Below are 25,938 nucleotides of genomic sequence, written 5' to 3' on the forward strand. Positions count from 1 at the left end.
TTGATTTACAAATAAGGAATCCTACTTCGCGGAATTTCATTTATCACGGTAGGGTCTAGAACCGATTAACCGCGATAAACGAGGCTTCACTGTATTTATCATTTTGGGAAGGTGGCAGGTCAGCATTAAAGGGAAAACTTGATAGAATGGATTGACATGGTCATGACAACAATGGGCTCAAGTGTAACAATTGTAAGGATGGATCTGTGAGTCAAGACTGACCCGGTGGTACCTAGCAACAGCAATGATAGATGAGGACATATTGGTTAATGACTTGAAAATTGTAACGCGATCCCCACCATCTCCAAGTCCGTTGTAACACACGGCGGCACTGGAGGACAGGGTAGAACTGCCCGTGGAGTTTCCGAGGCTGTAAATCTTTAAGGAAGCCCACTGCCAAGTTTATCCCCCATGGAGGCACCGCTGGGTTGAGATGGCCCACCTCCTGGGATAGCAGTCGTGCTTTCACTGCGACTCCCATAGGGCTGTTTCTGCAGCGTGAAACCATCCTCACGGAGGCAGGCAGCGTGTATCACCTCTCCTTCCCCTGGAAGGCGGCTGAGTCCGGCCTGCTAACTCCGGTGGCCCCGGGGCCCCGGTTTACATCCGATTCCATGGTTCAACTGCATCCCTTTCAGTACCTAGTATGGTTTGCTTTGTGCCAGCTACGATCTAAATTCTTCCTTTCGGGAGGAGAGTCAGGGTCGCCCAACAAAGATACTGACCAGGGGTGATGACCGGGGGTGGGTGGGACGACTGCGGGCTCGCTCCTTCCTCACCCTGCGCTCTGCCCTGCAGAGAGGAGCTGCTTTCCTCGGAGGACCTGCTGCGGTGGCTGCGGCCCTTCTGCGGGGATGACGCGGTGCCCGTGCGGCCCCGCATCCACGCGCTGCGGCTCGTGGAGCAGTGCTTCCACCTGAGCGAGGAGGACGGCAAGCTCCTGGTGTTCTTTAGGACGGAGGCCGTTCTCAGAGCGGCTTGGCCCCAGAGGCAGGTACGTTCCGATACCATCGATATCTGTTTTTCCGATTAGCCATCATTAGCAATCATTTATCAGTTACTTTAAACGACTTTCGGGTGATTTATGCGCCCTGCTGGCATAGTTGATCACAGTTTAGGTTACTAACCACAAGGTCAGCAGTTTGAAACCACCAACCTCTCCATGGCAGGCAGATGAGGCGTTCTTCTCTGCAAAGATTGCCAGTCTCAGAAACCCACAGGGGCAGTTTGACTCTGTCCTATGCATCACCGGAACTTTTTTTTTTTAGCTTTATCAGCTTGACAACTCAAATTTTTTCAGTGGATTTGTCAATTTAGCTATTTAGTAATTGTGTATGTACGACAAATTTGCTCATTTTTCCATATGTTTGAATATGCATAGCAGATGATGTCATAGTCACTTAACATTTGCATATCATTGTCCTCATCATGGGATGTAGTCAGGGTTAGTCAGGTTCAGTTAATTACGGAGGCTCCTCCTTTCCCAGAGAAATGTAGATCTGAGTGGAAATGCAGTGTAAGTTGAGGGGATGCTATGGCAGGCAGAACGCCCTCTGCCCTCACAGGCTGTGGGGGAGACCTGTGCTGCCTGTCAGGGCTCACTCAACTCATCTTCTCCGTGGGCCCTTCCGTGACAGCTCCAACTTCTTTGAACCATGAACTTCGGACGGTTGAGCTTTAATTATGCATCATTATTGCTGCTGTGTAAAGTTTTGTTTTCCCACTATTATGAAAATTTCGAATCCAGAAGATCTCTTAACCATCTTTTTAGCTCCTTTAGGTATGCTGTGCCTACTCAGAGCTTAAATACTTGCTGAAATGAGAATGTTACTTCCTATAGCAAAAAAATAAGGCGGTTCTTGAAGTTCAGCTTAAATTGTAAATTGGCACATTGCAAGGCCATCGGATCTTTTCTCCGTAAAGTGCATCAATGTGCCCCGCAGCTCATCCTGTCCCTACAATGCGAAGAAGGAAGCTTGTCACCTCGTCTGATCTGCAGAGTTCCCTGAAGTCTGACACCAACGGAATGACATCTGCTTATAACTTATGTCTTTATTAAGACATATAACGAACAGTGCATTTCTTTTTTAATGAATCGAACATTGGACTACCCTGGACTTGTCTCAGAGCATCTTCCTAATTATTATCCTCCGTGAGATAAGTACATAAACACAATTATCTATGCTTCAAAGTTAGAGAAATTAAATTTCAGCGAAGATGACCTTACCAAAGATTCTCTAGTCTTGTACAATGGCCAAAATGGGGAAAGCAGAAGTTACTAATATCTGAATTATACTCTCATTGAAACCACTGTGTCCTTGCCCAGGGATTTAGTCTCAACAGCTTGTCTTAAATTGCGCCAAAAGACTACAAGCTGCTTTTTTAAAAGAACAACTTATGAACACAACTGCACGGGGCTATAAAATACATCCAGGGTACCTAGCATTGTAGACGTTACAAATATTCTTTTTCAGCAAACATGAAGTTTCACCTAACCTTCCTAAGGTAAGCTGTAAATTAGATCACATTGTTTTTGCCATGTGGAGCTTTCGGTTCTGACTTTGATTCCGAAGCAAGTGTGCGTTACTACTGTTAGGCACTTTCCAGTAAGGACCTCCATTTTTCAAGTTCTCCACCTGGCTCATTTTCATCTTCCTTGGTGGCTGGAGCCTGCCAGGATGGTGAGGCTAGTTTCTTGGTTTGGAGGCCACACTTCATGTTATGTCAAATATATATATATATATATATATTGCAAACATTCTGAAACAACAGGGAACTGGGAAAGGGGGCAAAATCCATTTTATCTGTCATGTTGAATCACTAGAATGTAGACTTTTGATATTTGGAACTAGACCCTTCAGAAATAATACAAGCCGCTTAAAATGTCCACAGTGTTCCAGTTACTCCAAGAATAAGTTGCAGCTTTCATAGAGTTTGATGATTTCTGAAGAATTTTTGAGAAATGTTCTTGTTTTTCCCCCCTTCATAATCAGATTCTAAGGTAGTTAAGACTTTCTTGAGGAGCCCTGGTGGCACGGTGGGTTATGCATGGGCTGCTAACTGCAAGGCCAGCAGTTCAAATCCAGCAGCTGCTCCACAGAAGAAATACGAGGCTTTCTGCTTTCATGAAGATTTACAGTCTCGGAAACCCTGTAAGGAGGAATCGACCCCACGGCAGTGGGTTTGGTGTGGGTTTTTGTAAGACTTTGTTAAGGACCCTGGTGGCTAGTGGTTACGTGGTTGGCTGCTGTCAGATCAGAAGTTTGAACCCACCAGCTGCTCTGAGTGAAAAAGACGTGGCAGTCTGCTTCCATAAAGATTTACAGCTGTGGAAACCCTGCAGGGCAGTTTCACTTCGTTCTCAATAGCAGTGATTTTTGGGTTGGTTGGTTAGTTTGGGTTTTGTTGTGTGAATTTGTTAAGTTTTTTTTTCCATGCAGTTTTCTAAACTGAAGACTTTTTTTTTTTTAATGCGTGCAGTTTTCTTGTTTGCCTAGTACGAAGAGGGTTCAAACAGTTATTAGACAATCACATCATCTTATAGTTCCATTTTTGCACATGTTTTACGAAGCACCCAAGCACATGTGTAACTCCAAATTTTGCCAGTGTTTTCTGTGTAATGTTGCACATTATTTCAAACCCTCTAGAGGTTATGGCTCCCCAAAGTCTCTAAACTTTAATAAAAGAAGTCAGATGTTTCTCTCTCCCCTCCTTTATTTTCCCGTCGATAGACTCGACGGCACCGAACAACAACTCCTATTGTCCTGCTCTTAGACCCTCCTGTCGGGTTTCTTCAAATACTTGGTTGTAGGAATGAGAAAACTATTATATTGGTTCAGTTGTCCTACTTACTTATAGTCTATAAAATAACTGAGTGCCTCATCTTCCACCTCCTTCGGATGTTAAGTATTTTGTATCAGCCTGGCATTGCTGACTCAAAGGGCAAGCACTTTTCATGGGGGACTTGGTACTTATCATTAGAAGTAGATACTTGCTACGTACACAGAAAAACTGTGGTTTCAGAGTGGCAACGCCAACAGCTCCTGGAACGTGGCAGGACCATGTCCTTAGTTTAAATTTTAAATCTCTATGGGTTTTTTTTCTTCTTTCTCTCAAAAATTGTGTTAGACAGGTTTAGACTGTAGTAGATCGATCATACAGGTGACGTATGCGTGCACCTCCAGAGTCTTCCTTCACTGCTAGCTTTATCATCTCAGGCAAGATGTCTGAACCTGTTCTGGAAAATGGGACCTTAACTACAGGAAATAAAAGGAGGATTGGTCATTGTTTTCACTGACATTGAACCAGTCTTCATCGTGAATCCAGACACCTATGAGTCCCCATGTGTTGAATGCACGAGCTCCCCCTTTTCTGCACTCTCGCTCTTCCTCCCTCCAGTCTCGAAGGTACTTTAGGTAATGTAAGCGTAGAGATGGCTCTTACAGAGTCAAGAGAATAGGTCACGGTATTGCAATGTTCAATTAACAGGAAATGTGGGACTGCTACTCTAACTGTAGCTGGTTATCCTCTTTGGCAGACTTTGCATACACCAAAGAGGGCCTGAATATTTAATTACCTCAAGGACCCCCATAGACCCGTGTGTTGCTGGGAAACTAGCCAGGTCCTACAAAATTAAACGCTGAGTTGGGGGAGCCGCTACCTCACTGATTCTCGGCGACAGCAATTTCTACTTTTCTAATAATTAGTTAACAGAGTTGAACTTCACAAGCCCTCATTTTTCAGCAGCTTGAGAGACTTTCATTTTCATTCTAGAAATGTGCCCCAGCCGGAGGAAGGGGAATGGGACATGTGTGTGTTGTATTAATCCCCTTAGAATTTATCTGAGTTTTTCAGGTTTTGTAATTTTCTAGTTAACTGGTTCATGAAAAATATGGGTCAAAATACTGATGTTTCCTTAAAAAAATTCCTAACTCCATCACCTTTCCCCCATTTTTATGTAAAGGAGAACAAGTGGCCTTGTTAGGTCTTTTAAAATTCCTGCCTGCTTGAATTTTGGTTGTTATTGATCACAAGAAAGGATGTGTTGAAGCCCAAGCCTAGCCTCATTACAGATTCATGTATTTTGCCTATTGTGAAATATCGGAGGACACAATTTGATTTCATTTGCCAGCACACTAACAAAATGAGCATACCTCTGTCACAAAGGCCAAATATTAAAGGTTCATTCTTCAAAGCTATATTTAATTTCTAGCCAAAAGGTAACTTTAACTTAAATATGTTCATAGCTAAGACTCACTGAACATAAATACTTTATTTAACCAGTTAAAATGTTTGATGCTTACAATATCTTTGTGTGTGCACATCTGTGCACAAGCAACACAAATGTCTGAAGGTTTCCAGTCTCCACAAGTCTAAGGTCCGGAAGCGCCTTCGAAGACCATCTCAGTTTGGCAGTCGCATTTTCTAGAAAAGGAAACAGATGTTAAGAAATAAAAAAATAATTTCCTCTGTTTTAGCTTCAGTGCCACCAATTCTAAATAGAAAGTTTACATTAGTTATCTAGACATAATTTACTTTATCACCATCTTAATTATTTGCAACTCACTTAGCACCATATGTTAACTTCTGTCTACCTAACTACTTCCTGTGTAGCTATTACATAAAGTCTACATAAAGTCTTCCTTCTTCCGCTATGACACCAGTTCAGTGAGAGCATGCGTCTCCCAACATGCAATAAATATTTGTTTAATAATGAATGTAAATTTTTATATGTGTCCAAGCCCACATTTTTGAAAGGAAAAAAGGCACCAGGACTCTTGGCTTTCTGGGTGGTGTTCTTACCATTAATGCTGGAGGATGAGAGATGCTGCTTCCTCTTATGTGCAAGCAAAACTTTGATTCAGAATAGTGGGAAGCATACGTCCTTGCCGAGCAGCCTGTCCCTTGGGCTCAGTGTTTTTTTGACTGGCTGACTGCAGTGTGACATCTGACTTGATGGTCACCTCTCACATGGAAGCAAATACGTCACCACCTGGAGATTTTCCCTCTTGTAACTGATGTTATTCTCTTTTGGGGTGAAGAAAATGGAACTGTGAGGTCCATAATATATGCACAATACTTATTTTATGTTTAAAACAGCCTTGCAAAATGGTTACCATTCCCTGTGTTTTTTACTAGGTCACATGGCGTAGCACAGCCCTGGCATGATCATCACATAATAACATAAGATTACACAATTTGTAAGTGACAGAACTGGAATTCAGTCTTTCTCCCCCACCCCCACCCCCACCTTCTAAACCTCTATGCTTGGACCTCTCTCACCCTTCTTCCTGTTTGTGTGGGGAATCTTTTCAGCACCAATGTTGGGATAGCATTTGAACTTATTTGCAAAGATAAAATTTGATAGAGAATAAGAAATCAGGAGTTTGGAATGTACTAAAGGTCCCTCCAAAAAGCATCGCTCTGTCTTTCAGCATGTGTCGCTGTTCCAATAGGCTTTGTGGTTGGTAGTTGTTACTGAGCTGTTTCTTGACTCGTGGCAACCTCCTTCGGGTTTTCTTGCCTATAATCTTAATGAACACAGCCGAACACCAAAAACACAAGCAACAGAAAATCAAAATAGATAGATGGAACATCACCCAAACTAACTTCTACGTATCAAAGGACTTTATAAGAAATATACAACCTCCAGAATGGAAGAAAAATCTTGGAAACCCATATCAAATAAGAGCCCTGGTCATGTGGTGGTTATGAGTTGGGCTGCCATCTAAGAGGTCCACAGTTCAATACCAGCAGTCACTCCTCAGGAGAAAGAAGGGGCTTTCCACTCCGTAAGCAGTCTCAGAAACGCACCGGGCCATTCTACCCTGTCCATAGGGATGCTGTGAGTTGGCAACGACTCGATGGCAGTGAGTGAGCTTTTATATCAGGTAGAAGTTTAATATCCAAGATGTATTAAGAACTACTTAACAAGAAAATGATAATCAACCAATTCAAAAAATGGCAAAGGACTTAAGTATATTTTTCACCCAAGAGTATGTACAGATAGCCACCAAGCACATGAAAAGAGGGTCAATGTCATTAGTCATCATCGCACTGCTGTTGAGTCAGTTCTAACTCATAACGGCCCTATAAAGCGTTTCCAAGACTATCAGTCTTCATAGAAGTTCAAGAACAAAACAGAAACACACTACCATTTGAGTCAGTTCCAACTCAGAGTGACCCTATAAGACTGGGTAGAACTGCCTCTGTGGGTTAACTCTTTACAGAAGTAGAACATATGGCTAGTGGTTTTGAACTGCTAACCTTTCTATTAGCAGACCCACAAATAATCCACTTTACCACCAGCACTCCTGGCATCACCATTAGGAAGACACAAATCAAAAGAATTAAATAGGATTGTAGATATAAAGCTTAATTTCCATTGAAATTGATGGCATTGGCATGGGGCATCCAAGCCAACGGGGAGCACAGTTGTATAAATACTTGAATACTGTGAAGTAGGATTCGGAGGAGGACATGCAGCCTTGTTAGGGAAGACTGCTCTGAGGAGAAAACATTTGAGTTGAGATCAGCTTAGGGAGATAGGATGTGAAGGTGAGTGCTATTAAGAGACCAGTCGGAGAAAGGAGACAGACCAGGCTGTGGAGAGCCCCGTGCATCATGCTCAGGCTTGCCTTGGATAACACTAAGGCAGTGGAATCAACATGATCCAATTTGTGTTTTATGAGAAGCCCTATGACATCTACATTAGCAGTGAACAAGGAGTCTGCCTAGAGGGACACTGGGTTTCAGTTCCAAAAATAGTAGTAAAATTGAGGCCCTGAACTTGGAAATAGAAGAGAGAGCTGTAAGAGAGTTAGTACCAGGGTTGACTATTCAGGGTTTTGTGGGACAGAAGGTGGGAGGAGAGAGAAATATAGAAAATTTAATAATCCTGATTATTTTTTTAAGGTCGAGACTGAGAATTGTGTACTTCCCTCCACCATTCAAAAATAGAGCATTCCTATGACTCCTGGATGCTAAAATAGCGTTAAGTAAAGAAACAGCTTTATCAGTAATTTATATGGGGAACTTTTTTAGCCTTCCGAGACCCCCAAACAACCTACCTAATCATACCAAATGACCTGAAATAGCGTAATCTTAGAGTAAACGAGCAGCAGTGCTAGGAATGCACAGCCTGGAGAAGGTAGAAACAGTGTCTGTGTTAAGCTAACTTTTCTAGAGACACGAGTAACATTCACTTATATGTATAAGAAAGAACTTCATATTAAGAACAAATTTTCTATCAAGAACGCAGCCCAGCCTGATCCATCTCAAGTCCATGGGTCAGATGCTAGCTAGAGACTCAGACCCATGTAGTTGCTAGTGGATGAAAGAGGGAGGCAAAGCAGAAAGCTGGGGACCAGGGTTGCTGGGTACAGGGTAACATGAATCCAAGGTCAACAGGAACATAGAGGGGCCCTGATAGCTGCCAGGCTCAATGGGCTGCTGGTCCAACACGTGAGACCCAGAACCCAGTCAAGCAGGAAGCAAGGAGTAAGCGACAACTCCATTCTGCCCAGGGTCTCGCTTACTAAAAGGCCGTATCTCCAAGGAGGTGTCATCGGGCTGTGACCTGATCGATAGGTTGGACTCCCCTCTGCCTTCACACACATATATCAAGTTGACAGAATCTAACCTTCACAATGTGTGTATAATGGAATTCTTGGGAGAGAACTTGGTGTGGTCCATGTTGCCTCTTTAATGGTCCACTGCAAACAAACTGACCAATACTACTCGTTCCCCTCTTTCCCAAAATCTAAAATCACGTACTTGACTCACTCCTTTCCCAGCAGGCCTCACCAAGACCTAGAAAGGAATGAGTCCATAACTTGGATCCATTGTAACAAGTTATGTAACTACTAAGATCCAGCACTCCTGCTGAGAGGGACACTGGGTTTCAGTTCCAAAAAGTAGTGGAAATAGTCCAATGGTGCCTGCACAATGTAAATGTAGCCTAAATCTTTCATGAATGAATGGCCTTCAAATTTATCACCTCCCTTGTAATAAGTTGCATAATCTTGTGTCAACTTGAAGATATTAAGAGTGAAGGGGTGGAGTCTAGCTTGTTAATTAGGTCACAGCCTGATGCTTCCTTGTGGGCATGGCCTTCTCATGACGTCCTCTCTTTCGACCTGGAGATGGGTCATTCTTTCTGGTTCACCTTCCTGTGGAAGAGTGACATGGAGACTCGTGCTGAGATGCTTCCACCGCCACCGGATCCACAAGACTTCACTTACTGGCCTGTCATTTTCCTGGATTTGGCATTATTTTGAGTGGCTGTGTGAGTCTCAAGAGGAATTTATGGACTAGTATTGGACATATGGGCTAATATCAGACTTAATGACGATCTAGACTGAACTGGGATGTTTTCTCAATATGCAATTGCTCTATTATATAAAACTCTCTTACAAATATTTGAGTGTCTCATTTTGTTTCTCTAGTCAACACCACATTCTCTAACTTTACTCCTGGTACCAATATGTGTGTGTGTGTGTGTGTGTGCGCACGCGCGCACCTATATATGTATATGCACACCAGCATATTTTATATATACCAATGTATATATATGGATAGGTTTATACAGTGAAAGGGAATATAATGGCTAATTAGTCCACACAGCAATACAGGAGGCTCAGTTCAACTCACTTTTTTGGAACAGTTTGGTGAAGGTCTTTCAACTCACTCGAGCTTCTGGCCCAAAGTCAAGGAAACAGAAAGTGGAGTCTGCTCTCAGGCAAGACAGGCAGGGTAGGGCAGTAACAGTCAGTAGGGAATTAGTGAGGCAGACCCTGATATGATCTCGAACTCAAGCAGCACAGCCAAACACGTCTGTAAGGAGCCTCTAGCTCTAACAAGATCCATGGTCGGCTTGGCCCACAGGTAGTGCAGCACACAGTTGAGGCAAAGAACTAGCTCAAGTAGCAGCACATTGATCTGATCACCATGGAGGAAGAGAGATGGGATGCGGGCCGGGTGGTGGAAGGTATTTATCTCCATCGCCCTCTAATTAAGCTGTGAGCTGATTCATCTCCACCCACATGTCCCTATGGAGGCTTAGTTGGCACAATACCCCGAACTCTCACCTTCTACTGTCTTCAGTGAGAGAGGCCTCCAAAAGCTTACCACCACATCTGGTTTTGAGTTTTCCTCTTTTAAGCGTTGGCTGAATGTTCCTGATTCCAAGTCACAGAATTCTTACTGAGTAAATCTGCTCATTTCCTTGGGGAACATAGAAAACTTAATTTTTTTCTCCACCTTTTATAATAATGTTTCTAGCCTGAAAAGCCGTTTATTTTACTCAGTTTCTAGACATTCATACCCGGCCCACTTGATCTTAGGCCCTTAAAGTTTGTTAGTCCAAAAGCTATGACTGTGTTTTTTGTCTTCTCATAACTTTGAATTTTCTTTTCTAGAGACTGTGGTTGGGTCTGGTGAAGATAATAAACCATTTTATATATAACTATAAATAAATATACATATATACACACATATATGAACATATATATATATTACTACCAAGGCAATGCCAACACTTTGTGACCCTGTAGGACAAAGTAGAATTGTCCCTTAGGATTTCCATGATGAAATCTTTACCAAAGCAGACTGCCACAAAGTCAGTGATTCAAAACCACTAGCTACACTGCATAGGAAAGACGTTTGTCTGCTCCCTTAACGATTTACAGTCTTAGAAAGCCGCAGGAGTAGCTCTGCCCTATCCTATTGGATCCCTTAGGAGTCTTAATCGGCTCAGTGGCAGTGGTTTTTAGTTTGTCTGCTAGGTCTGTATTTGGAATTTCAATAAATGAGGACACCTTTGCTATTGTAAACCAACTGGTCAATGTGTGAGTTTCTTAGGAGTCAAACAGCTCATTATATGGATGATACTTACTACTCCAGACAATGATCCTTTATATGTTTATAGTTATTTCCCCAAAAAAGTAATTTTATGTGCTATAGCTATTTCCTATTCATAAATGTTTAAGGTAAAATCAGCTATTGTCAGTGCCTATTGGAGATGCATGTTTCAGGAGAAGTATCCCGGTTAAGATACACATGTGCAGTTTCAGCAGCCTCCGGATCTTTGGTTAACCTATCCCCATCTGAGATGAAGTGAATGGGCAGTGTCCTGTATATACGCAAAATCACTACTAAGTAGAATCACAGCACAAATACAGCTTTCTTTTTTACACTTAGCATAATATCCATATGATAACACCTATCATTCATCAAATGCCTACTGTATGCTGATCTCTTTTGCCAGCTGTTTTACTCACATTATCTTGTTTAATACTCACCACCATCATGTAAGACAAAACTAAAGCTCTAAAAGGTCTACTCATGTCTCCAAAATAAACATTTTTCTGTATTATTGTGGCTTCATCGTCACTTATTTGAAAGCTACATATTTAATTAGGTTGACCTTGAATCACTATGTTATGTTCCCCTGAATGAGATATGTTGAAATATTTGAAAGCCATATAAAGTGATGTGTGCCTCTTTGTTAAATATGTCCCATCCTCATTTCATATTGTAGCTATATGGGCACATGTATCATGCGTGCTTAGTTCTTCCCATTTTAAGGAATGGCCAAATACTTAGATGGTTGGAACATATCTTTCAACATGGACTTGATGCTTTCTAGAAAAGAAAGAATGAAATTCCTAGGTCTGCATCTACGCCATGTTTTTAGGTATTTTAGGCAACTTAAATCCTCATGGTCTTCACACTGTCCTCATGTTCTCCCAAACTTGTGAGAGCCTCTGAGACTCATTTGCTCTCACTCTTGTGGTCTCAGAGCAATTCTGTGCTCGCTAATTTACTTTTCAGATAACTTGTCAGCTTTATAACATAGTTTTCTTCAGAATAGGGTTTAAGATTTTTCTTCAGCTCTTAATGAGCAACATTGCTACATGTGCTATGCAAATATATTGAAACCACATTCTAGAAAGTAAGCAAACAACATCATTATCTTTACTGTAATATTTATGCAGAAAATGCATAGTATCACTTGCTGTGGTTCATGTTCTCTGTTAACTAGAACTTAATTTTGAACAGTAAAAATTTAGAGGAGGTATTTCCATTAAAATTATGGGAGAAATGAGGATTCCTCACTATCATTAATTTTTAACGTTTTTCTGGAAGTCCAATCACAAATGGAACTGACATGTCTAAATGTCAAAATGATCAGTATTTGATATGTAGATTATATCATTCTAATGTCTAAAAAAGCCAAAGAAAATTCCAAGGTACAACTAAAATGAATAGAAAATCCATTAAAAGGAATAAGTAAGTAGTAGAAGAATGCATACAGTAATATATGTGAAGCTAAATCTCACAGTGTCGTCATTGGGAGGGACCTCGAGGTTTTGAGCCCCTCTCCTCTTTGTTCTTGCTCAGCTCACACGTATTCACATGAGGCACAGTATTGAGATCAAAGACAGAGAAAAGGTGTGAATGGAACAAGTAAATTTATTAAAGAGGTACTTTGGCATGGCATACTGAAGGGCACCCCAGCTAGTCTGAGATGCCCACTGGCTGCAAAAGTATGCTCTTCTGATGGCAAGCCTTCTGTTATTGACTGGATTACTTCCTCGTTACACCGTGGGTACCCCGGAGTCATGTGATATTTTTGTCACCATGCCCCCAACTAAGGGTCATTCAGTCATTGTGGGGGTAATGTGACTATCCTGCCTTTCCACCCACATCATTTCACTGTCTCCTTCTTGAAACTATTGATAAAGAACTGTCTTTTCTGCTCTTCACCTTCCTTTTTGCGGGGAAGTTGTTGATAAAGAAAATGTGCCTTCACCTCTCGTAGTGCTGGAAATCTCTCCCATTGTCTCTTTCCCCTTGGTCAGAATCTGTCTACCTAGTAGTACCAAGAATAGGGGCTTAGTAAAATATTAGTCTCATTACGAATGCTCTCCTTTTTAAAATTAGTTTACCATCATTCTCTTAAACATTAGAGTATTATTCCCAAAGGGAAATATATGCATTCTTTCATCATTAAGAAAACCATGTTGAAGGGCCTTCATTTACTACTATTCTAAAACCTAATTAGTATTGGACTTCTGCCACTAGGATGAGTTATAACTGTATCACAAGGTTATTGGGAGACAGTTTCCCATTTCTGCAAATCTTGCCCGTCGAGGCCTTTGTTCCAGACTGTCCTCAAGAAGATGCCAACTCATAGCGACCCGGCAGGATGGGCTAGAACCGCGTTCCCAGGCTGTAGCTCCTTACAGGAGTCGACCCTCCCCTCTCGCCCCCAAGGAGTGGTTGGTGGTTTCAAAGTGCCGACCTTGCAGTTAGCAGCCCAAAGGTAAGCACTGCACCGCCAACAGAAGGTTAACACCCTCCAGAGCCGAGGAAGACATGCTTACTGTCTAGTGGAAAGCATTCACATTCCCTAACTCCAAAGGAAGACAGGTCATTTCCTTAATTCCACTTCCGGTGATTTTGAGGTAAAAGTCCTATTCCCTTTGTGAGGTTTCCACACTGAATTCTTCTGGTGTAGTGTATGTAGGCGGTTGTGTGTCTCAGAAGGACAGAGTCTTAAAGTCCAGGAGTCTATAGCACAGAGACTGAGTCACCCTCACAGTGGGGACGTGTGGAGAAGAGGAGAACCAAAATAGACAGAAACCAGGGGTGTGGCTTGGGGGTGGATGCTGGAATTTTGTTGCCATGGCAGCACGAATGTGGGGGGAGGGGGGAGGGGTGTCTGTACACTCCAAGGAGAAAAGCAAAGCAAAGAAAAAGCCCTTGTTTTCCTGGGTGGGAGAAATCTGTTTTCTCAGTAGGGTGGGGTTTTACCTGAAGAGAAAGTAGGTGAAAACTAGAAAATAATTTAAAGGCATTATAATAGAACAAAAGTAAAACAGCAAATAAAACATAAGACCGCTGTGGGTGAGGATTCATTCTGCTGTGGTAGTGTTCTTGTGTGCCCTGTGCTGCGTAGGGGAAGGGAGGGTGCATCAAGGGTGGGGCGGGCATCAGTGAAATACAGGAACAAAGGAGGAAGGGGGAAAAGGAGAAGGGCCCCGGAGGCCAGCGAGGAGAGAGGGTGGCTTGCCCTGTTGCCTCGGGCTGGGACAGTCAGCAGTGGGGTGCACAGAAGCAGCTCTTCTTGCTGGTGATGTTGAAATGGAGTCTGTCGGCCTGACTTGCTGCTCGCCCACTTTAAGAATCTTAACTTCACTTGTAAGTTGATTTTCTCGCTGCTCGGAAGTTCAGGGTGACCCCCTCCTAGAGGATCATCTCAGGGAGTTGCTAAGGACTTTCCATGCTTGTTAGCCAGCATATAAATTCCCCCCATCTCCCCAGAACGGAAATTCTTGATGCATTCCTTAGATGATAAACCATTTCAGGAAAGAGTCCCATGTGGCTATCCAAGCAAACCGCTGAGATTCACCACGTCAGAGTGAAGGAAGCACACATTCAGTGAGCATTTATCCAGCACCAAACACTTCCTGATGCTCTTCCTCATCCCAGGGGTCCAATGAAGTGATCTCTTGCTATCGCACTTTAAATGACAGGTTTCTGAATGCCTTTATCAAATTGCATGTTAACATAAAACCTTCTTACCTACCACATGAGCCAAGTACTTAAGTCTGTTGGAGTGGTTGAGGACATTAAAAGGCTACACTATACCTCAAGCATTTTATAAGAAAATAAAAAATACCAAATGAGCATACATTAACCAGGTATTTAGGGCTAAGGCCTTTTCTTTGAGCTATCCAAAAACTGGAAACTCATTTTTAATGTTCTGTTTCTTGAGCAAGCACTTACAAAGCAGTTCTCCTACATTTCTTCAGTGATTTTTTTGTCCCCCCGATGTTGTACAGCTGTTCTCATGTAACGATCCCTATTGTTTTTCCCACATCTACGGCATGTTTAATGGGCAGGCCTGAATTATTCTGAAGCATTCAGCTTCGTTGTCATGACCAAAAGGCTTCTCACATTTACATTTCCTTAGTTTATGTAGTGTTGAGTTAAATTGCCTGACTTAGAATACAAGTTTAACTGGTTTAACCCAGTTTGGGAGCAAATGTAACTGATTCCCAGAGAGCTTGTGACTCAACTGACAGGCACTGAGTGTGGAAATCTACCGGAGGTAGCCTACCGCCTCTTCCGTTGTGGACGCCACCTACGTCCGTATGTTTTCAGACTTCTGCTCACATCCACCTTTGGAGATCAGAGTGGAGACGGGAAGCAGGGGTATTCTGTCATGTTCTTTTGAATGACACTGTCCGTCATACTTGAAGAAGGCTGAAGAAATTGTCTCCAGGCACAAAATACCTAAGGTTTCTCTTTTTAAGATATCCAAGTTACTATGTTGTGTTCGCACCACTGCCTTTTGATCCCTGTACAGGTCCTCATGCACACAGTCAAGTATGCACCTAGATAGAGGATAATGAGAAACATTGGGCTCATATTTTAATTTTTTTAAACTAGTATAAATCAACATGCTTTTATATTTTTTAAATCTATAGCCATAATTTTGCTTTCAACCTTATGATTATAAAGATTCAGAATGTTGTTCCAGGGTCTTCTCTTCCGAATATTTCTTCGGATCTGGGTGTTGTTCGGTTGTTTGCGACTGTTTCTCTTGTTATGTGTGTACTGTGGTTGGTTGCTGCAGCGCGGTGCAGTGGTTCCTGTTGGGAATGCTGCTGAATCACGTGGAAGTAGTTGGCTTGTCTCACTGTAGCCTGGGGAAGGCTGGGACTGGGGCCTGAGCCTGACTTGGCATTACCAAGTGCTTCCTTGCCTGGAGTGGGTTGCCAAAAGCCTTCCAATATTTTTATTTATTAAATGTTTCTCTGATCTTGTAGCAGTACTTTAAAAATTATTCTCATATATACTCACTAAGTACTTATTATAACATCGACTTTATATGGGGTATTATTTTGAATTGTGAGACTAAACCAGGGAATAAATAAGTTTTTACTCGCAAGGAGCTTACACTCTTACAGAAGAAAGGCAATCAGTCAGTCAAGCAATACTAAATATCACAACGCTGTAAGGCCCAAGAAGGAAAATATAACAGTGTGAGAGGTGTAACAGAGAGTGGTGCTACAGCTTGGGTGACTGAGCTGTAAGATGGCATTTGAACAATTTAAGTGAGTAAATCAGCAGTCTTCAGGGAAGATGTAGGCAAAGCAACCAGATCAATATTCCCAAGGTGGGAGGATGCATGATGTGCAAGGCAGTGAGGGCCTGTGTCTGGAGGCTACCGCCGAAGGAGTTTAAGTCAGGTAATGAATGCTTTAAGGCTTTTGTTGTTGTTGCTTAATTTCTCTATATGTAGTCTGGAGACTATTTCCAAACTCCCAATTAAAGCACCAGTGTAAGTAATGTAAAGCTTATTGTTGCTTATTGGATTCTCTAAGGTTATAACACCCTGATGTAATTATAATTATATTCTGGCTCCATCACTGACTGCCATGTTCTTCTCTCCTCTGTAAATGATACCAATTCTGCCTCTGTTGGTCTTTGCACAAAACTAACTATTATAGGGGTCAAGTGATTAGAAATTATCTTAAAAGCGGCCAATGCTTTTTTTTTTTATTATTTCATGGCGGGGCTTTAATGCAGGTTTGGTAAGATCTGACTGGTCACACTTTTCGAACAGAGCTACCATAGATGATCAATACCTTCATAGCACATATCAACTTTTGTGTGAATACCAAATTCATGGTGTGGCTTTGTCAGATAACAGTTTGGAATCAGAACCAGCGTGCCCATTAAATGAAATGTTTTGGAAACAATGCAACTAATGCAGACAATTTAGCAAATATATAGGTAACCATCTATCCTTATTATTCTTTCAAGGAAAAATTATCTGAGTCTTATGAATGTCTATGTTCTCAAATATAAGCAATTAAGAGAGATTTTTACACTTACCTGTACCTGCGCACATACGCTGGTCTGGCCCGCAGTGAAAGGCAAGGATACTAGGTTATCATAATGCAAAAGCTGGAAGTGAAAAATGTACTTCAGAGCAACAGTAGAAAAAGCAAGGCTACTGCCGTGGAGTTGATTCATTCAATACTTTAACATAAAAAAACATTAAATACCATCAACTCCAATTCTTTGGGACTCTGCTTAAATTTTTGGTAAAAGAATTAAGAACTTGCCTCCAATTTTGTTGTTCTAATCTAAACAGTTTTAAATACAATACTTGAAATTGAGTAGGGCAGAGAGCTATTCAAGATTACTTATTTGCTTGTTTTTGTGTTTATATGTGTGTGTTGCGTTTTGGTTTTCTTTTCCCTCTGCATATTACAAAGTTTCCACAAATCATGCTATTTAATGAAAACAATCAAATTGTGCCACCAGTTTCAAGCGTGATTTCCACTCACAGGTAGCTGTAAGTGACATTGAAACTGAAGAGAACCGCTGCTCTCTCTTCATGGAGCTCCTTGACTCCAGCTCCCAGGAGGAGGACTTCCAACACTTGGTGTTGCTCCTGCAAGCTTGGCCACCTGTGAAAAGTGAATGTGTGTAAGTACTAACATAGAGTTAGCATCATTCATTTTCCTGCCTGTGATTTTGTTCTAAATATGCCATACCTTCGAAAGAGTCTCCTTGTTCATGACCTCACATTCTAGTCTCAGACAGTGCTTCATAACAGCATCCTATTTATGAGGTTTTCAAAACAATTTCATCCTGGTATTTTCACCAACAACCAACAAAGGACTACCTTCTAATATAACTCATAATGCTAACTTGTGAATCTGTGCTGAATACATGATTAATTGTCATGGATTGAAAACATACCATGTTATGTGTAATTCACATATATTATCAGTAGTTCTCACCACAAAGCAACAAAGGAAGGTGATGCTACCCCAATGCTACAGAATTGGAATTGAGGTGCAGAAGTGAGAGACGCTGGGCGTCGTGCAGCTGATCAGCGAAGAAGACAGGATTCTGGCCGTCTTCACAGTCCGTGCTGTGTCCTGCATGGCATGCCGAGCTTGCAGCTGCCATTCACAGCCATGCGTGGTCTTCATGCATCGCCTTGTGCTGTCAGCCACACGACTCGCTCTTCTCCTGCGGATGATGTGGCTAGATTTCCTCCGAGCTCATCTGCTGGCGATCATGAACTGCTTCTGGTTTTTGGCAAAAAGGACAAGTTCCAGTGGCGGCCTCTATTCGAAATGTCCTTTGGCTCCAGGACTCATCCTGGTCATCCCTTGCATGCCAGACCAAGGCTCCCTTGATCCGGTGCTTTCCACGTGTCGGCAGTTAAACAAGACGACGGCCTGAAAGTGCATTACACTGGGATCCGTGTAACCCTGCTCAAGAACCTCTGAAACAGACTCCCTGCCTTCACTCCAGCGTGAGACCCCTCAGAATGTCTAAAGCATACCTAGGAGAGTGGTGTTTTGTTTAGTTTTGTTTTTTAACCAAGTGTTTTTAGGGAAAGTGAAAAAAGCAACTCAGCTCTCCAGTCTCCGACAGAGATGGCATGCTGACATGTACTTCCAAGAACAGATTGTTTCCTGCGCCGTTTGAAACTGCAGTACAGGCCCTCGCATCATAAAAGCCTTCCGTTTCCCTGGTGACAGGAAGGTGGGAGCTGCTTGTTAAAAGTACATCCTCAAGTGGCAGGTTAGACTTGCTGAACTTTCTGTGGTGGGGCCTGGGAATCTGTTTCTAAAGAAAATTCCTATATGATGATAATATGAAACATAGGCCATTTAAAATCACTCACTTCCTGTCGCAACGTATACTTACAAGATGCAAAATCAGCTCTACTTAAGCATATTATACACTGGTAGAAAACACATTCTTAATTCTTAAAGGTTTACTCTTATTTTTGTAGTCATGTTTTGATATTTCTACAGTGTTAGCCCATGTTCCATAAAACTGTTAAATCATTAGCATTAGACCATAGTAGTGAACAATTTGCTGAGCCCCCAGCATGCATTTCTCCTCCTCCGAGTACTCACAGGCCAACTAGACTTGTTCTATCCGACCACATTCTGCCTCCGAGTGCTGCTGACCAGAGGAGGCTGTCTGATGGGATCCCTCCGTAGATGTTCTCAGAAGTACTTTCAGACCTTTGTATGTGAGACTGGGGCATTTCCAGAATCCCCAGAGAGCGCCTTAGTGATGAAGGAGAGAGAGAGAGAGAGAGAGGAGTAGAATGTGTGGCCATGGTTGAATGATGCTGGTAAATACAGTAAAGTTAAAACCTAATAAATATGCTTGGCATGCCCGCTGAGTTGCCAATGCCAACAGTGAGACTTAAGGACTGTGGTTTTTCGTTTTCAGTCTCTGTTTACATGAAGACAAAGATGAGTCGCAATTTAGTAGTTAGAGAAGATTTTTCGTTTCCCCCCAGTGGATCCCTGCTAACTGCTAAAGGCCACACCTGTATCATTTGTTATCAGAGCTCTTCCAGGAACACCTAGGAGAGCAGAATTCAGATTTTGAGAGACGAAAGCCGAGGGTTAGTCCTGGAGCCCTGGAGCATAACACGCGTCCTCCGTCAACCAGACATTCGCATCGAGCCTTCTTCGTACTTTGGAAGACCCGTTACTTTTTGTTACCACAGCTGAGAGTTAAAAAAAAACACACAAAAAAAACTGCAGACTTCTCTGATAATGATGGCACTTGAGATTTTTCTTAGGAGGCAAGGTATGAAATCCATTCAAGGGTAGGACCACCCTTCGGTGCTCAATGTCTAGAACCTAGTGTTGTGCTAATGGGACAACAGACTCTGAAGACATACTAACATGTCTTAAAATCAGTGTACATAAAACCGTTACTCTGTTCAGGCACTGTGGAGTGAATTTATCTTTAACTTCTCTATTGAAATGCATCTTGTGATGTTGTAATGAAAGCTGGGATAATGACAGTCAGGGCAAGGAGAGAAAAGGCCTTCTTCTATATACTCCTATGTTTCAGAAAGAGGAAAACAATGTGAAGCCGAAGTATGGCCTCCTGTTGCGGGTCTGTGGTTTCCCTTCTGCTGGACTCCAGACCGGCCTCTGACATACACCGTCCCCTTTGTCATTGAGTTCTGCCATGGTCCCTTTATTATTAGAGCAGTGATCCTATCATCAAGTGACAATATGTACATGGTAAATGTAAGCTGTTCCTGTATTTAAGAAGAATACTTCACAATTGCAGACATCATTCGTTAAATAAACCACCCTGCAAGGAAATCATTGTCTTTTTTTCATAAACGAGAAAACGGAGGCCCAGAATGGTTGGGCGTCTTCTCCAGAACCAGATTGAGTGTACATGTATATATAATATATATATATAGGTAGCTTTATGAATCATCCAAATCGTAAGTCAAGGAGCCAGAATTTGCGCCCAAATCTCTAACTTTACAGCTTATCTCTTTGAACTCCCAGTTGTTTGTAGCCACGGGGGAACTTGTTGGTGTCACAGTAAGCTGCTTTTTCTTTGCTAGGAGCGTAGTTTTCCCACCAGATAGAGCTAAAAGAATACACCAGCTAGATTCTGACTCTAATTTGCCATAAGAGTTTTCTTTGAAAAAGTGAGATTTCTTTCTTAAATTTGTTATCACAATTGTGATGGGTGTGATCCTTTCCAATGCTGTGTACTTTTCTCCATTAGAACAAACACTCACCCATGGGTGAGACTAGTTACAGCGATGTTGACCAGATGTACCGCAGAGAACAAGGCCAGGCTGGGAGAGGAAGTACTGAAAATCTGTCGGTCTCTGTATAGCACTCAGCAGATGCTCCCTGCAGAGGTGAGTGGGCCTCAAGGGCTTTGCGGGGTCTCCCTTTTCAGCACACAGCGTTCAGTGTAAGCATACGAAGGCAGTGCTTGAGGAACAGCTGGCCTCCGTCACTGTGGTACGAGCCTGTCGTTTGTATCAGGGCAAGTGAGGAAAAGCGACAAGAAAGGATGCTTTGAGCGATGTCTTTTGGTTGGAGCTTTGACACCAGCGTCTCTAGACAGCGGTAAAGAGCCTTCTGGCGGCGGTGCTGACTGCCCGCTGGCAGGCGGGGACGTAGATTTGGTAGGCCATTCCTGAAGGCAGTACTATGGAAAAGTGGAACCATTATAATAAAACTGACAAAACAGCCTACGACGGGCATCTGATCTGTAAGCACTCATTTCCCAAACGTGCCAGGACAGAGACTTGGCTGGAAAGGCAGTCCTGCATTCGTTGTCTACGGGGTCCAGAGCAGCGGCTCTCCCCCTTCCTGATGCTGCGGCCCTCTCAAACAGCAACTCTTGGTGCGGTCCCGTCCCCCCACCCCCACCCCACCCAACCACAAACTTATTTTCGCTGCTGCTTCATCACTGTCATTTTGCTACTGTTATGAATCGGACGACCCCCTGTGAAAGGGTCGTTTGACCCCCAAAGGGATTGTGACGCACAGGTTGACCTTTACCCCTTGAATCTGTAGTTCTTTTTTAAATGGATAAAATACTTAAAACTTCAATTAACACCACTTTGTCCCTCCCTCAGAATACCTTAAGCATGCAGTCACAAGAATATTTTCATTTAGTGATTATAATTAGGATTCAAAAAACCTGTTTCAAGTTTATCTCATGGGATGAAAACTCAAAACCACTAATCAATTTAGTGCCATTATCCCAGCGCTTGCATTTACGACGTGTGACTGCCCGAACAGTGCGCTGCTGAGCCAGAGTTTGCAGCAGGGACTGTCGTTCCTGTGTGCTATTCTGGAACGTACGAAACTCGATGTTCCCGCAAGAGCCCTGAGGCGCAGAGCCGGGCTGCGAGCAGATAGGTGGGGTTTGAATCCATCAGCTGCTGTGGGGAGAAGACCTTGGCCGTCTGTGGAAGGGTGTACTGCTTTCAAAACTTGAGGGGACAGTTCCACCCTGTGGGGGTGCTGTGAAGTGGAATTCAGCTTGATAGCATTTGGTTTACATGTATGGGTTTACATAGATAGCATGGGTTACATGTGTGTGTATTATATTTAAACGTATACATGCTACCACTGACCCTTGAACAACACAGAACTGTGAGTCTGCAGGCCCACTTACACGTGGATTTTGCCCCCCGGGGTTCGTGTAGTACTGGAGCCCTGGTGCCAGAGGGGGTTCACAGTGAGCTGTGATCTGTAGGTTGGCAGTTCAAATACCAGCAGTTCCTCCAGAGAACGACAGGGCCTTTCTACTGCCACCATACACAGTTAATGACTGTTCTATCCTGCCCTATGGGGTTGTTAGAAATTAGCATTGAGTTTGGTTTGGGGTGTTTTTTGTTCTCATGGTGAGCAAAAGGGTTGCCAACATGTGTTTACTGTTTCACCTGGAGCGTGTAACTAGCCCACCTCTTAAAAGCCCATCATTCCCTGCGAGCGAAGAGAAAGGGATTGGATTTAATCTCATGTTGAAGTTGGCCACTAGAACCCCAGTTCTGGTTTGAGGAAATAGAACGATGAATATAGCAGTTCTGTTCGCACAGGGATTTTCCTTGTGTGCCTCAGTTTCTGTCTCTGTCACATTTAGGTATTGTTGGGATTACACAGCACAACCTACACCAGTTCAACAATGCAGTGTGCTCTCGTTGGCCGACCTCACCCTTCTGTTCGCAGGGCTGCCTGCCCTCCTTTTCTGAGTGGTTCCCCTGCTGTCCCTGACTGATCTCTTCAGTCACTGTCATCAATTTGATCTTTAGAAAGCACAATTGCCAAAGCAGAGCTTTCTTTCTTTTTCTTTCTTTTTTAAAAAATCGTTTTATTAGGGGCTCATACAACTTTTATCACAATCCATACATACATCAATTGTGTAAAGCACATTTGTACATTCATTGGCCTCATCATTCTCAGAACATTTCCTCTCCACTTAAGCCCCCGGCATTAGGTCCTCATTTTCCCCTCCCTCCCCGCTCCCCCCTCCCTCATGATCCTTTGATAGTTTATAAATTGTTATTTTGTCATATCTTGCCCTGTCCGACGTCTCCCTTCACCCACTTTTCTGTTGTCCGTCCCCCAGGGAGGACATCACATATAGTTCCTTGTAATCAGTTCACTCTTTCCAACCCACTCTCCCTCTACCCTCCCAGTATCGCCACTCACACCACTGGTCCTGTAGGGCTCATCCGCCCTGGATTCCCTGGATTTTCAGTTCCTATCTGTACCAGTGTACATCCTCTGGTCTAGCCAGACTTGCAAGGTAGAATTAGGATCATGATAGTGGGGGCAGGGAGGAAGCATTTAGGAACTAGAGGAAAGTTGTATTTTTCATCGTTGCTACGAGCCCTGACTGGCTCTTCTCCTCCCCGAGACCCCTCTGCAAGGGGATCTCCAGTGGCCTACAGATGGGCTTTGGGTCTCCACTCCGCACTCCCCCCATCATTCACTATCATAAGATTTTTTGTTCTGATGATGCCTTGTACCTGATCCCTTCAACACCTCGTGATCGCATAGGCTGGTGTGCTTCTTCCATGTGGGCTTTGTTGCTTCTGAGCTTGATGGCCGCTTGTTTGCCTTTAAGACCTCACACACAATACTTTTTGATAGCTGGGCACCATCAGCTTTCTTCGCCACATTTGCTTATGCACTCATTTGTCTTCAGTGATCCCTTCGACACCTCGTGATCACACAGGCTGATATGTTGTTCCATGTGGGCTTTGTTGCTTCTGAGCTAGATGGCCGCTTGTTTACCTTCAAGCTTTTAAGACCCCAGACGCTATATCTTTTGATAGCCAGACACCATCAGCTTTCTTCACATTTGCTTATTCGCCTGCAAAGCGGAACTTTCAACTAGTTAAGTTAAATGGTTATTTGGTTTTAACATGGCATTGGGTGCTTTTTGGCTTAAAGTTTAAGTATTTTCCAAGGACAATGATTTCATGTTTATCCATGCTTCATTGCTTCCATTTAGACTGTCTGAGAATTTTCAGTTCTGCTCCGCTGTCCCCCAACCATCTCCTCAGTACCCCTGTTGGGAGTCTTGGATCGGTGTGTGCTGTCAGGAGCCAGACACCACCTTGGTCTTGGGCAACAGCAGAGGGAACAGGTAGTTGTTCACACAGGCCTTCAGTCAGGCATTCCAAATATTTGTCTACTTGTCTTTTCATCACATGCACTTACTAATTTTCTCTGAAAATTAGAATGGCAGGCTATATGAAACTTTAAAAGTGCTAGATATTACTTTTACTCATAGAAACGTGCTTGAATATGAATTAAAGTGTTACAGAGGAGGAAACATCGTTGTGTAAACATGGAAATGACCTATTAAGTTTCTTTTGCCACATTTCAAAATTACACAGTTGTTTTTTTTCAAAATTACACAATTTAACTTCAGAGTTTCATGCTATCTTAGATCACCGGGGTGGTAAAATGATCCATGGTTTGCTGTTTTATTTAATTGAATTGGCTCACCTTCTTCATCCGGAACTTACTGGAGGGTTTTGCTTTTGTTCTTCAGGACGCTTTAGAAGCCGTTTTTGCTGATTTCCTATGGACTTGGGGCACTTGTTTATTTATGGCCATGAGCATTTTGCTGATGGAAATCTTACCATTGGACAAAAATCACTGTTTCACTCCATTCATTAGCCCCACGATCCTTGACAGGTCCCACCCCACCCCCACCAAATAGCACGGCCACCCCAATACTGTGCCTTGTGCACATAGGAACTAATGCGCGATGGGCTGCATGGTTTGCCAAAAATGTGCGCCACACACGTTATTTATTTCAAAGGATGCCATGTTTTCTTCTCAGCTTGCATCCATGGCAATTTATGAAATAGCCTTAGGAGGGGGCATATGTAGGGTAGTAAGTTGGCATAAAATAGGTTCTTGGCATTTACAGATTTGGAATCCCAGGTTTCAGCTATTTGTCACTGGCCCTGAAGCACCCCGATTTCACTGTGGCACAGGGTGACTCTAAGTGGCAGGTGTTATGTGGCAGTCAGTCACCCAGCTCGTGAATGAGCGAGGCAGCACACCCCAGCGTGTCACTCTCAATGGGCTGGTTCTCCTTTCTGGTTGAGGCACTTGGATAATGGCAAGAGCTTGCGTTTTAGAATCCTGCGACATTCAAGTTATTCATCCTTCCTCTCCTCTACTGTGCTCATCTGATTAGTGGAGATAATGATAGCATCTTCTCAAAATAGCTGAGGGAAAATTTACGTGGACTAGTACGTGGAAAACAGAATTACAACCATGTAGGGTCCATCTGGACAAGCCTTGGTGGCACAGTGGTTAAAGCACTTGGCCAATAAGAGAGAAGTTTGTGGTTTGAACCTGCTAGCTGCTCTATGGGAGAAAGGTGAGGTTGTCTGTTTGCATAACGATTTCCAGCCTTAGAAGTCTTTTTGGTTTTGTTTCTTTTTTAAATGGTCCAAGCAAGCTAGGAATACAGTGATGAAAAAATATTCTTGTCCTTAGCTGCTGCAGACATGAATAATCACAGTCAATGTGAGATGATAAGTATTGTAAGAAAGTGTTTACAAAATATGAGAGCGCTTCAGAAATGTGTGGGAAAGATCCATCGTCCTTGCCACGTCATCCCATCATCCCACCGACTTGGTGAAGCCCTTTCGTGTACTCGGAACACAGAAGGATCCTGGAGGATCCAGTTGAGACACCGGCACCCCAACAAAAGGCCTTTGCCAAGGAGGTGGGATGGTTCTGGGCCCTTTAAAGCAAAGCCTTCAAACACGTAGGCGCCATTCAGACAGTAGAGCAGTATGGGTTACCTCGAGGGACTCGCGGTGGGAGATGACCTGACACTCAGCCACAGGACCCTCCAAGCAGGGAGTCACTCACATGTGGCTGTTGACATTGAAATTCAGTAAAATTAAACCCGGTCCCTCTGTGGCAGAAGTCACAGCCCTAGGGCTGTGGCAGTTAGAGACCCTTCCCATCTTTCATCCTGGGCAGTGCTGACTATGCAGGGCCCTACTGTAACGGGTGCAGCAGGGGGTGGGGGGGGAGTTTTTTATACCTAATA

General features: G+C 43.1%; 1 protein-coding gene across 1 annotated transcript in view; it reads left to right on the forward strand.

Moving 5' to 3' along the window:
- NBAS (NBAS subunit of NRZ tethering complex) overlaps positions 1-25,938 on the forward strand; it is a gene marked incomplete at its 5' end in the record, with an annotated part of 394,305 nt that overhangs the window by 347,167 nt on the left and 21,200 nt on the right. The window contains 3 exons of the mRNA XM_045286598.1: positions 799-994; positions 17,372-17,511; positions 20,608-20,746. Coding sequence (XP_045142533.1) covers positions 799-994; positions 17,372-17,511; positions 20,608-20,746 — 475 coding nt within the window. The remainder of the gene's footprint in view (positions 1-798; positions 995-17,371; positions 17,512-20,607; positions 20,747-25,938) is intronic.

This window comes from Echinops telfairi, unplaced genomic scaffold (assembly GCF_000313985.2).
Source record: "Echinops telfairi isolate 266 unplaced genomic scaffold, ASM31398v2 ScPeMD7_9;HRSCAF=40, whole genome shotgun sequence".
NCBI classification, from domain to species: domain Eukaryota; kingdom Metazoa; phylum Chordata; class Mammalia; order Afrosoricida; family Tenrecidae; genus Echinops; species Echinops telfairi.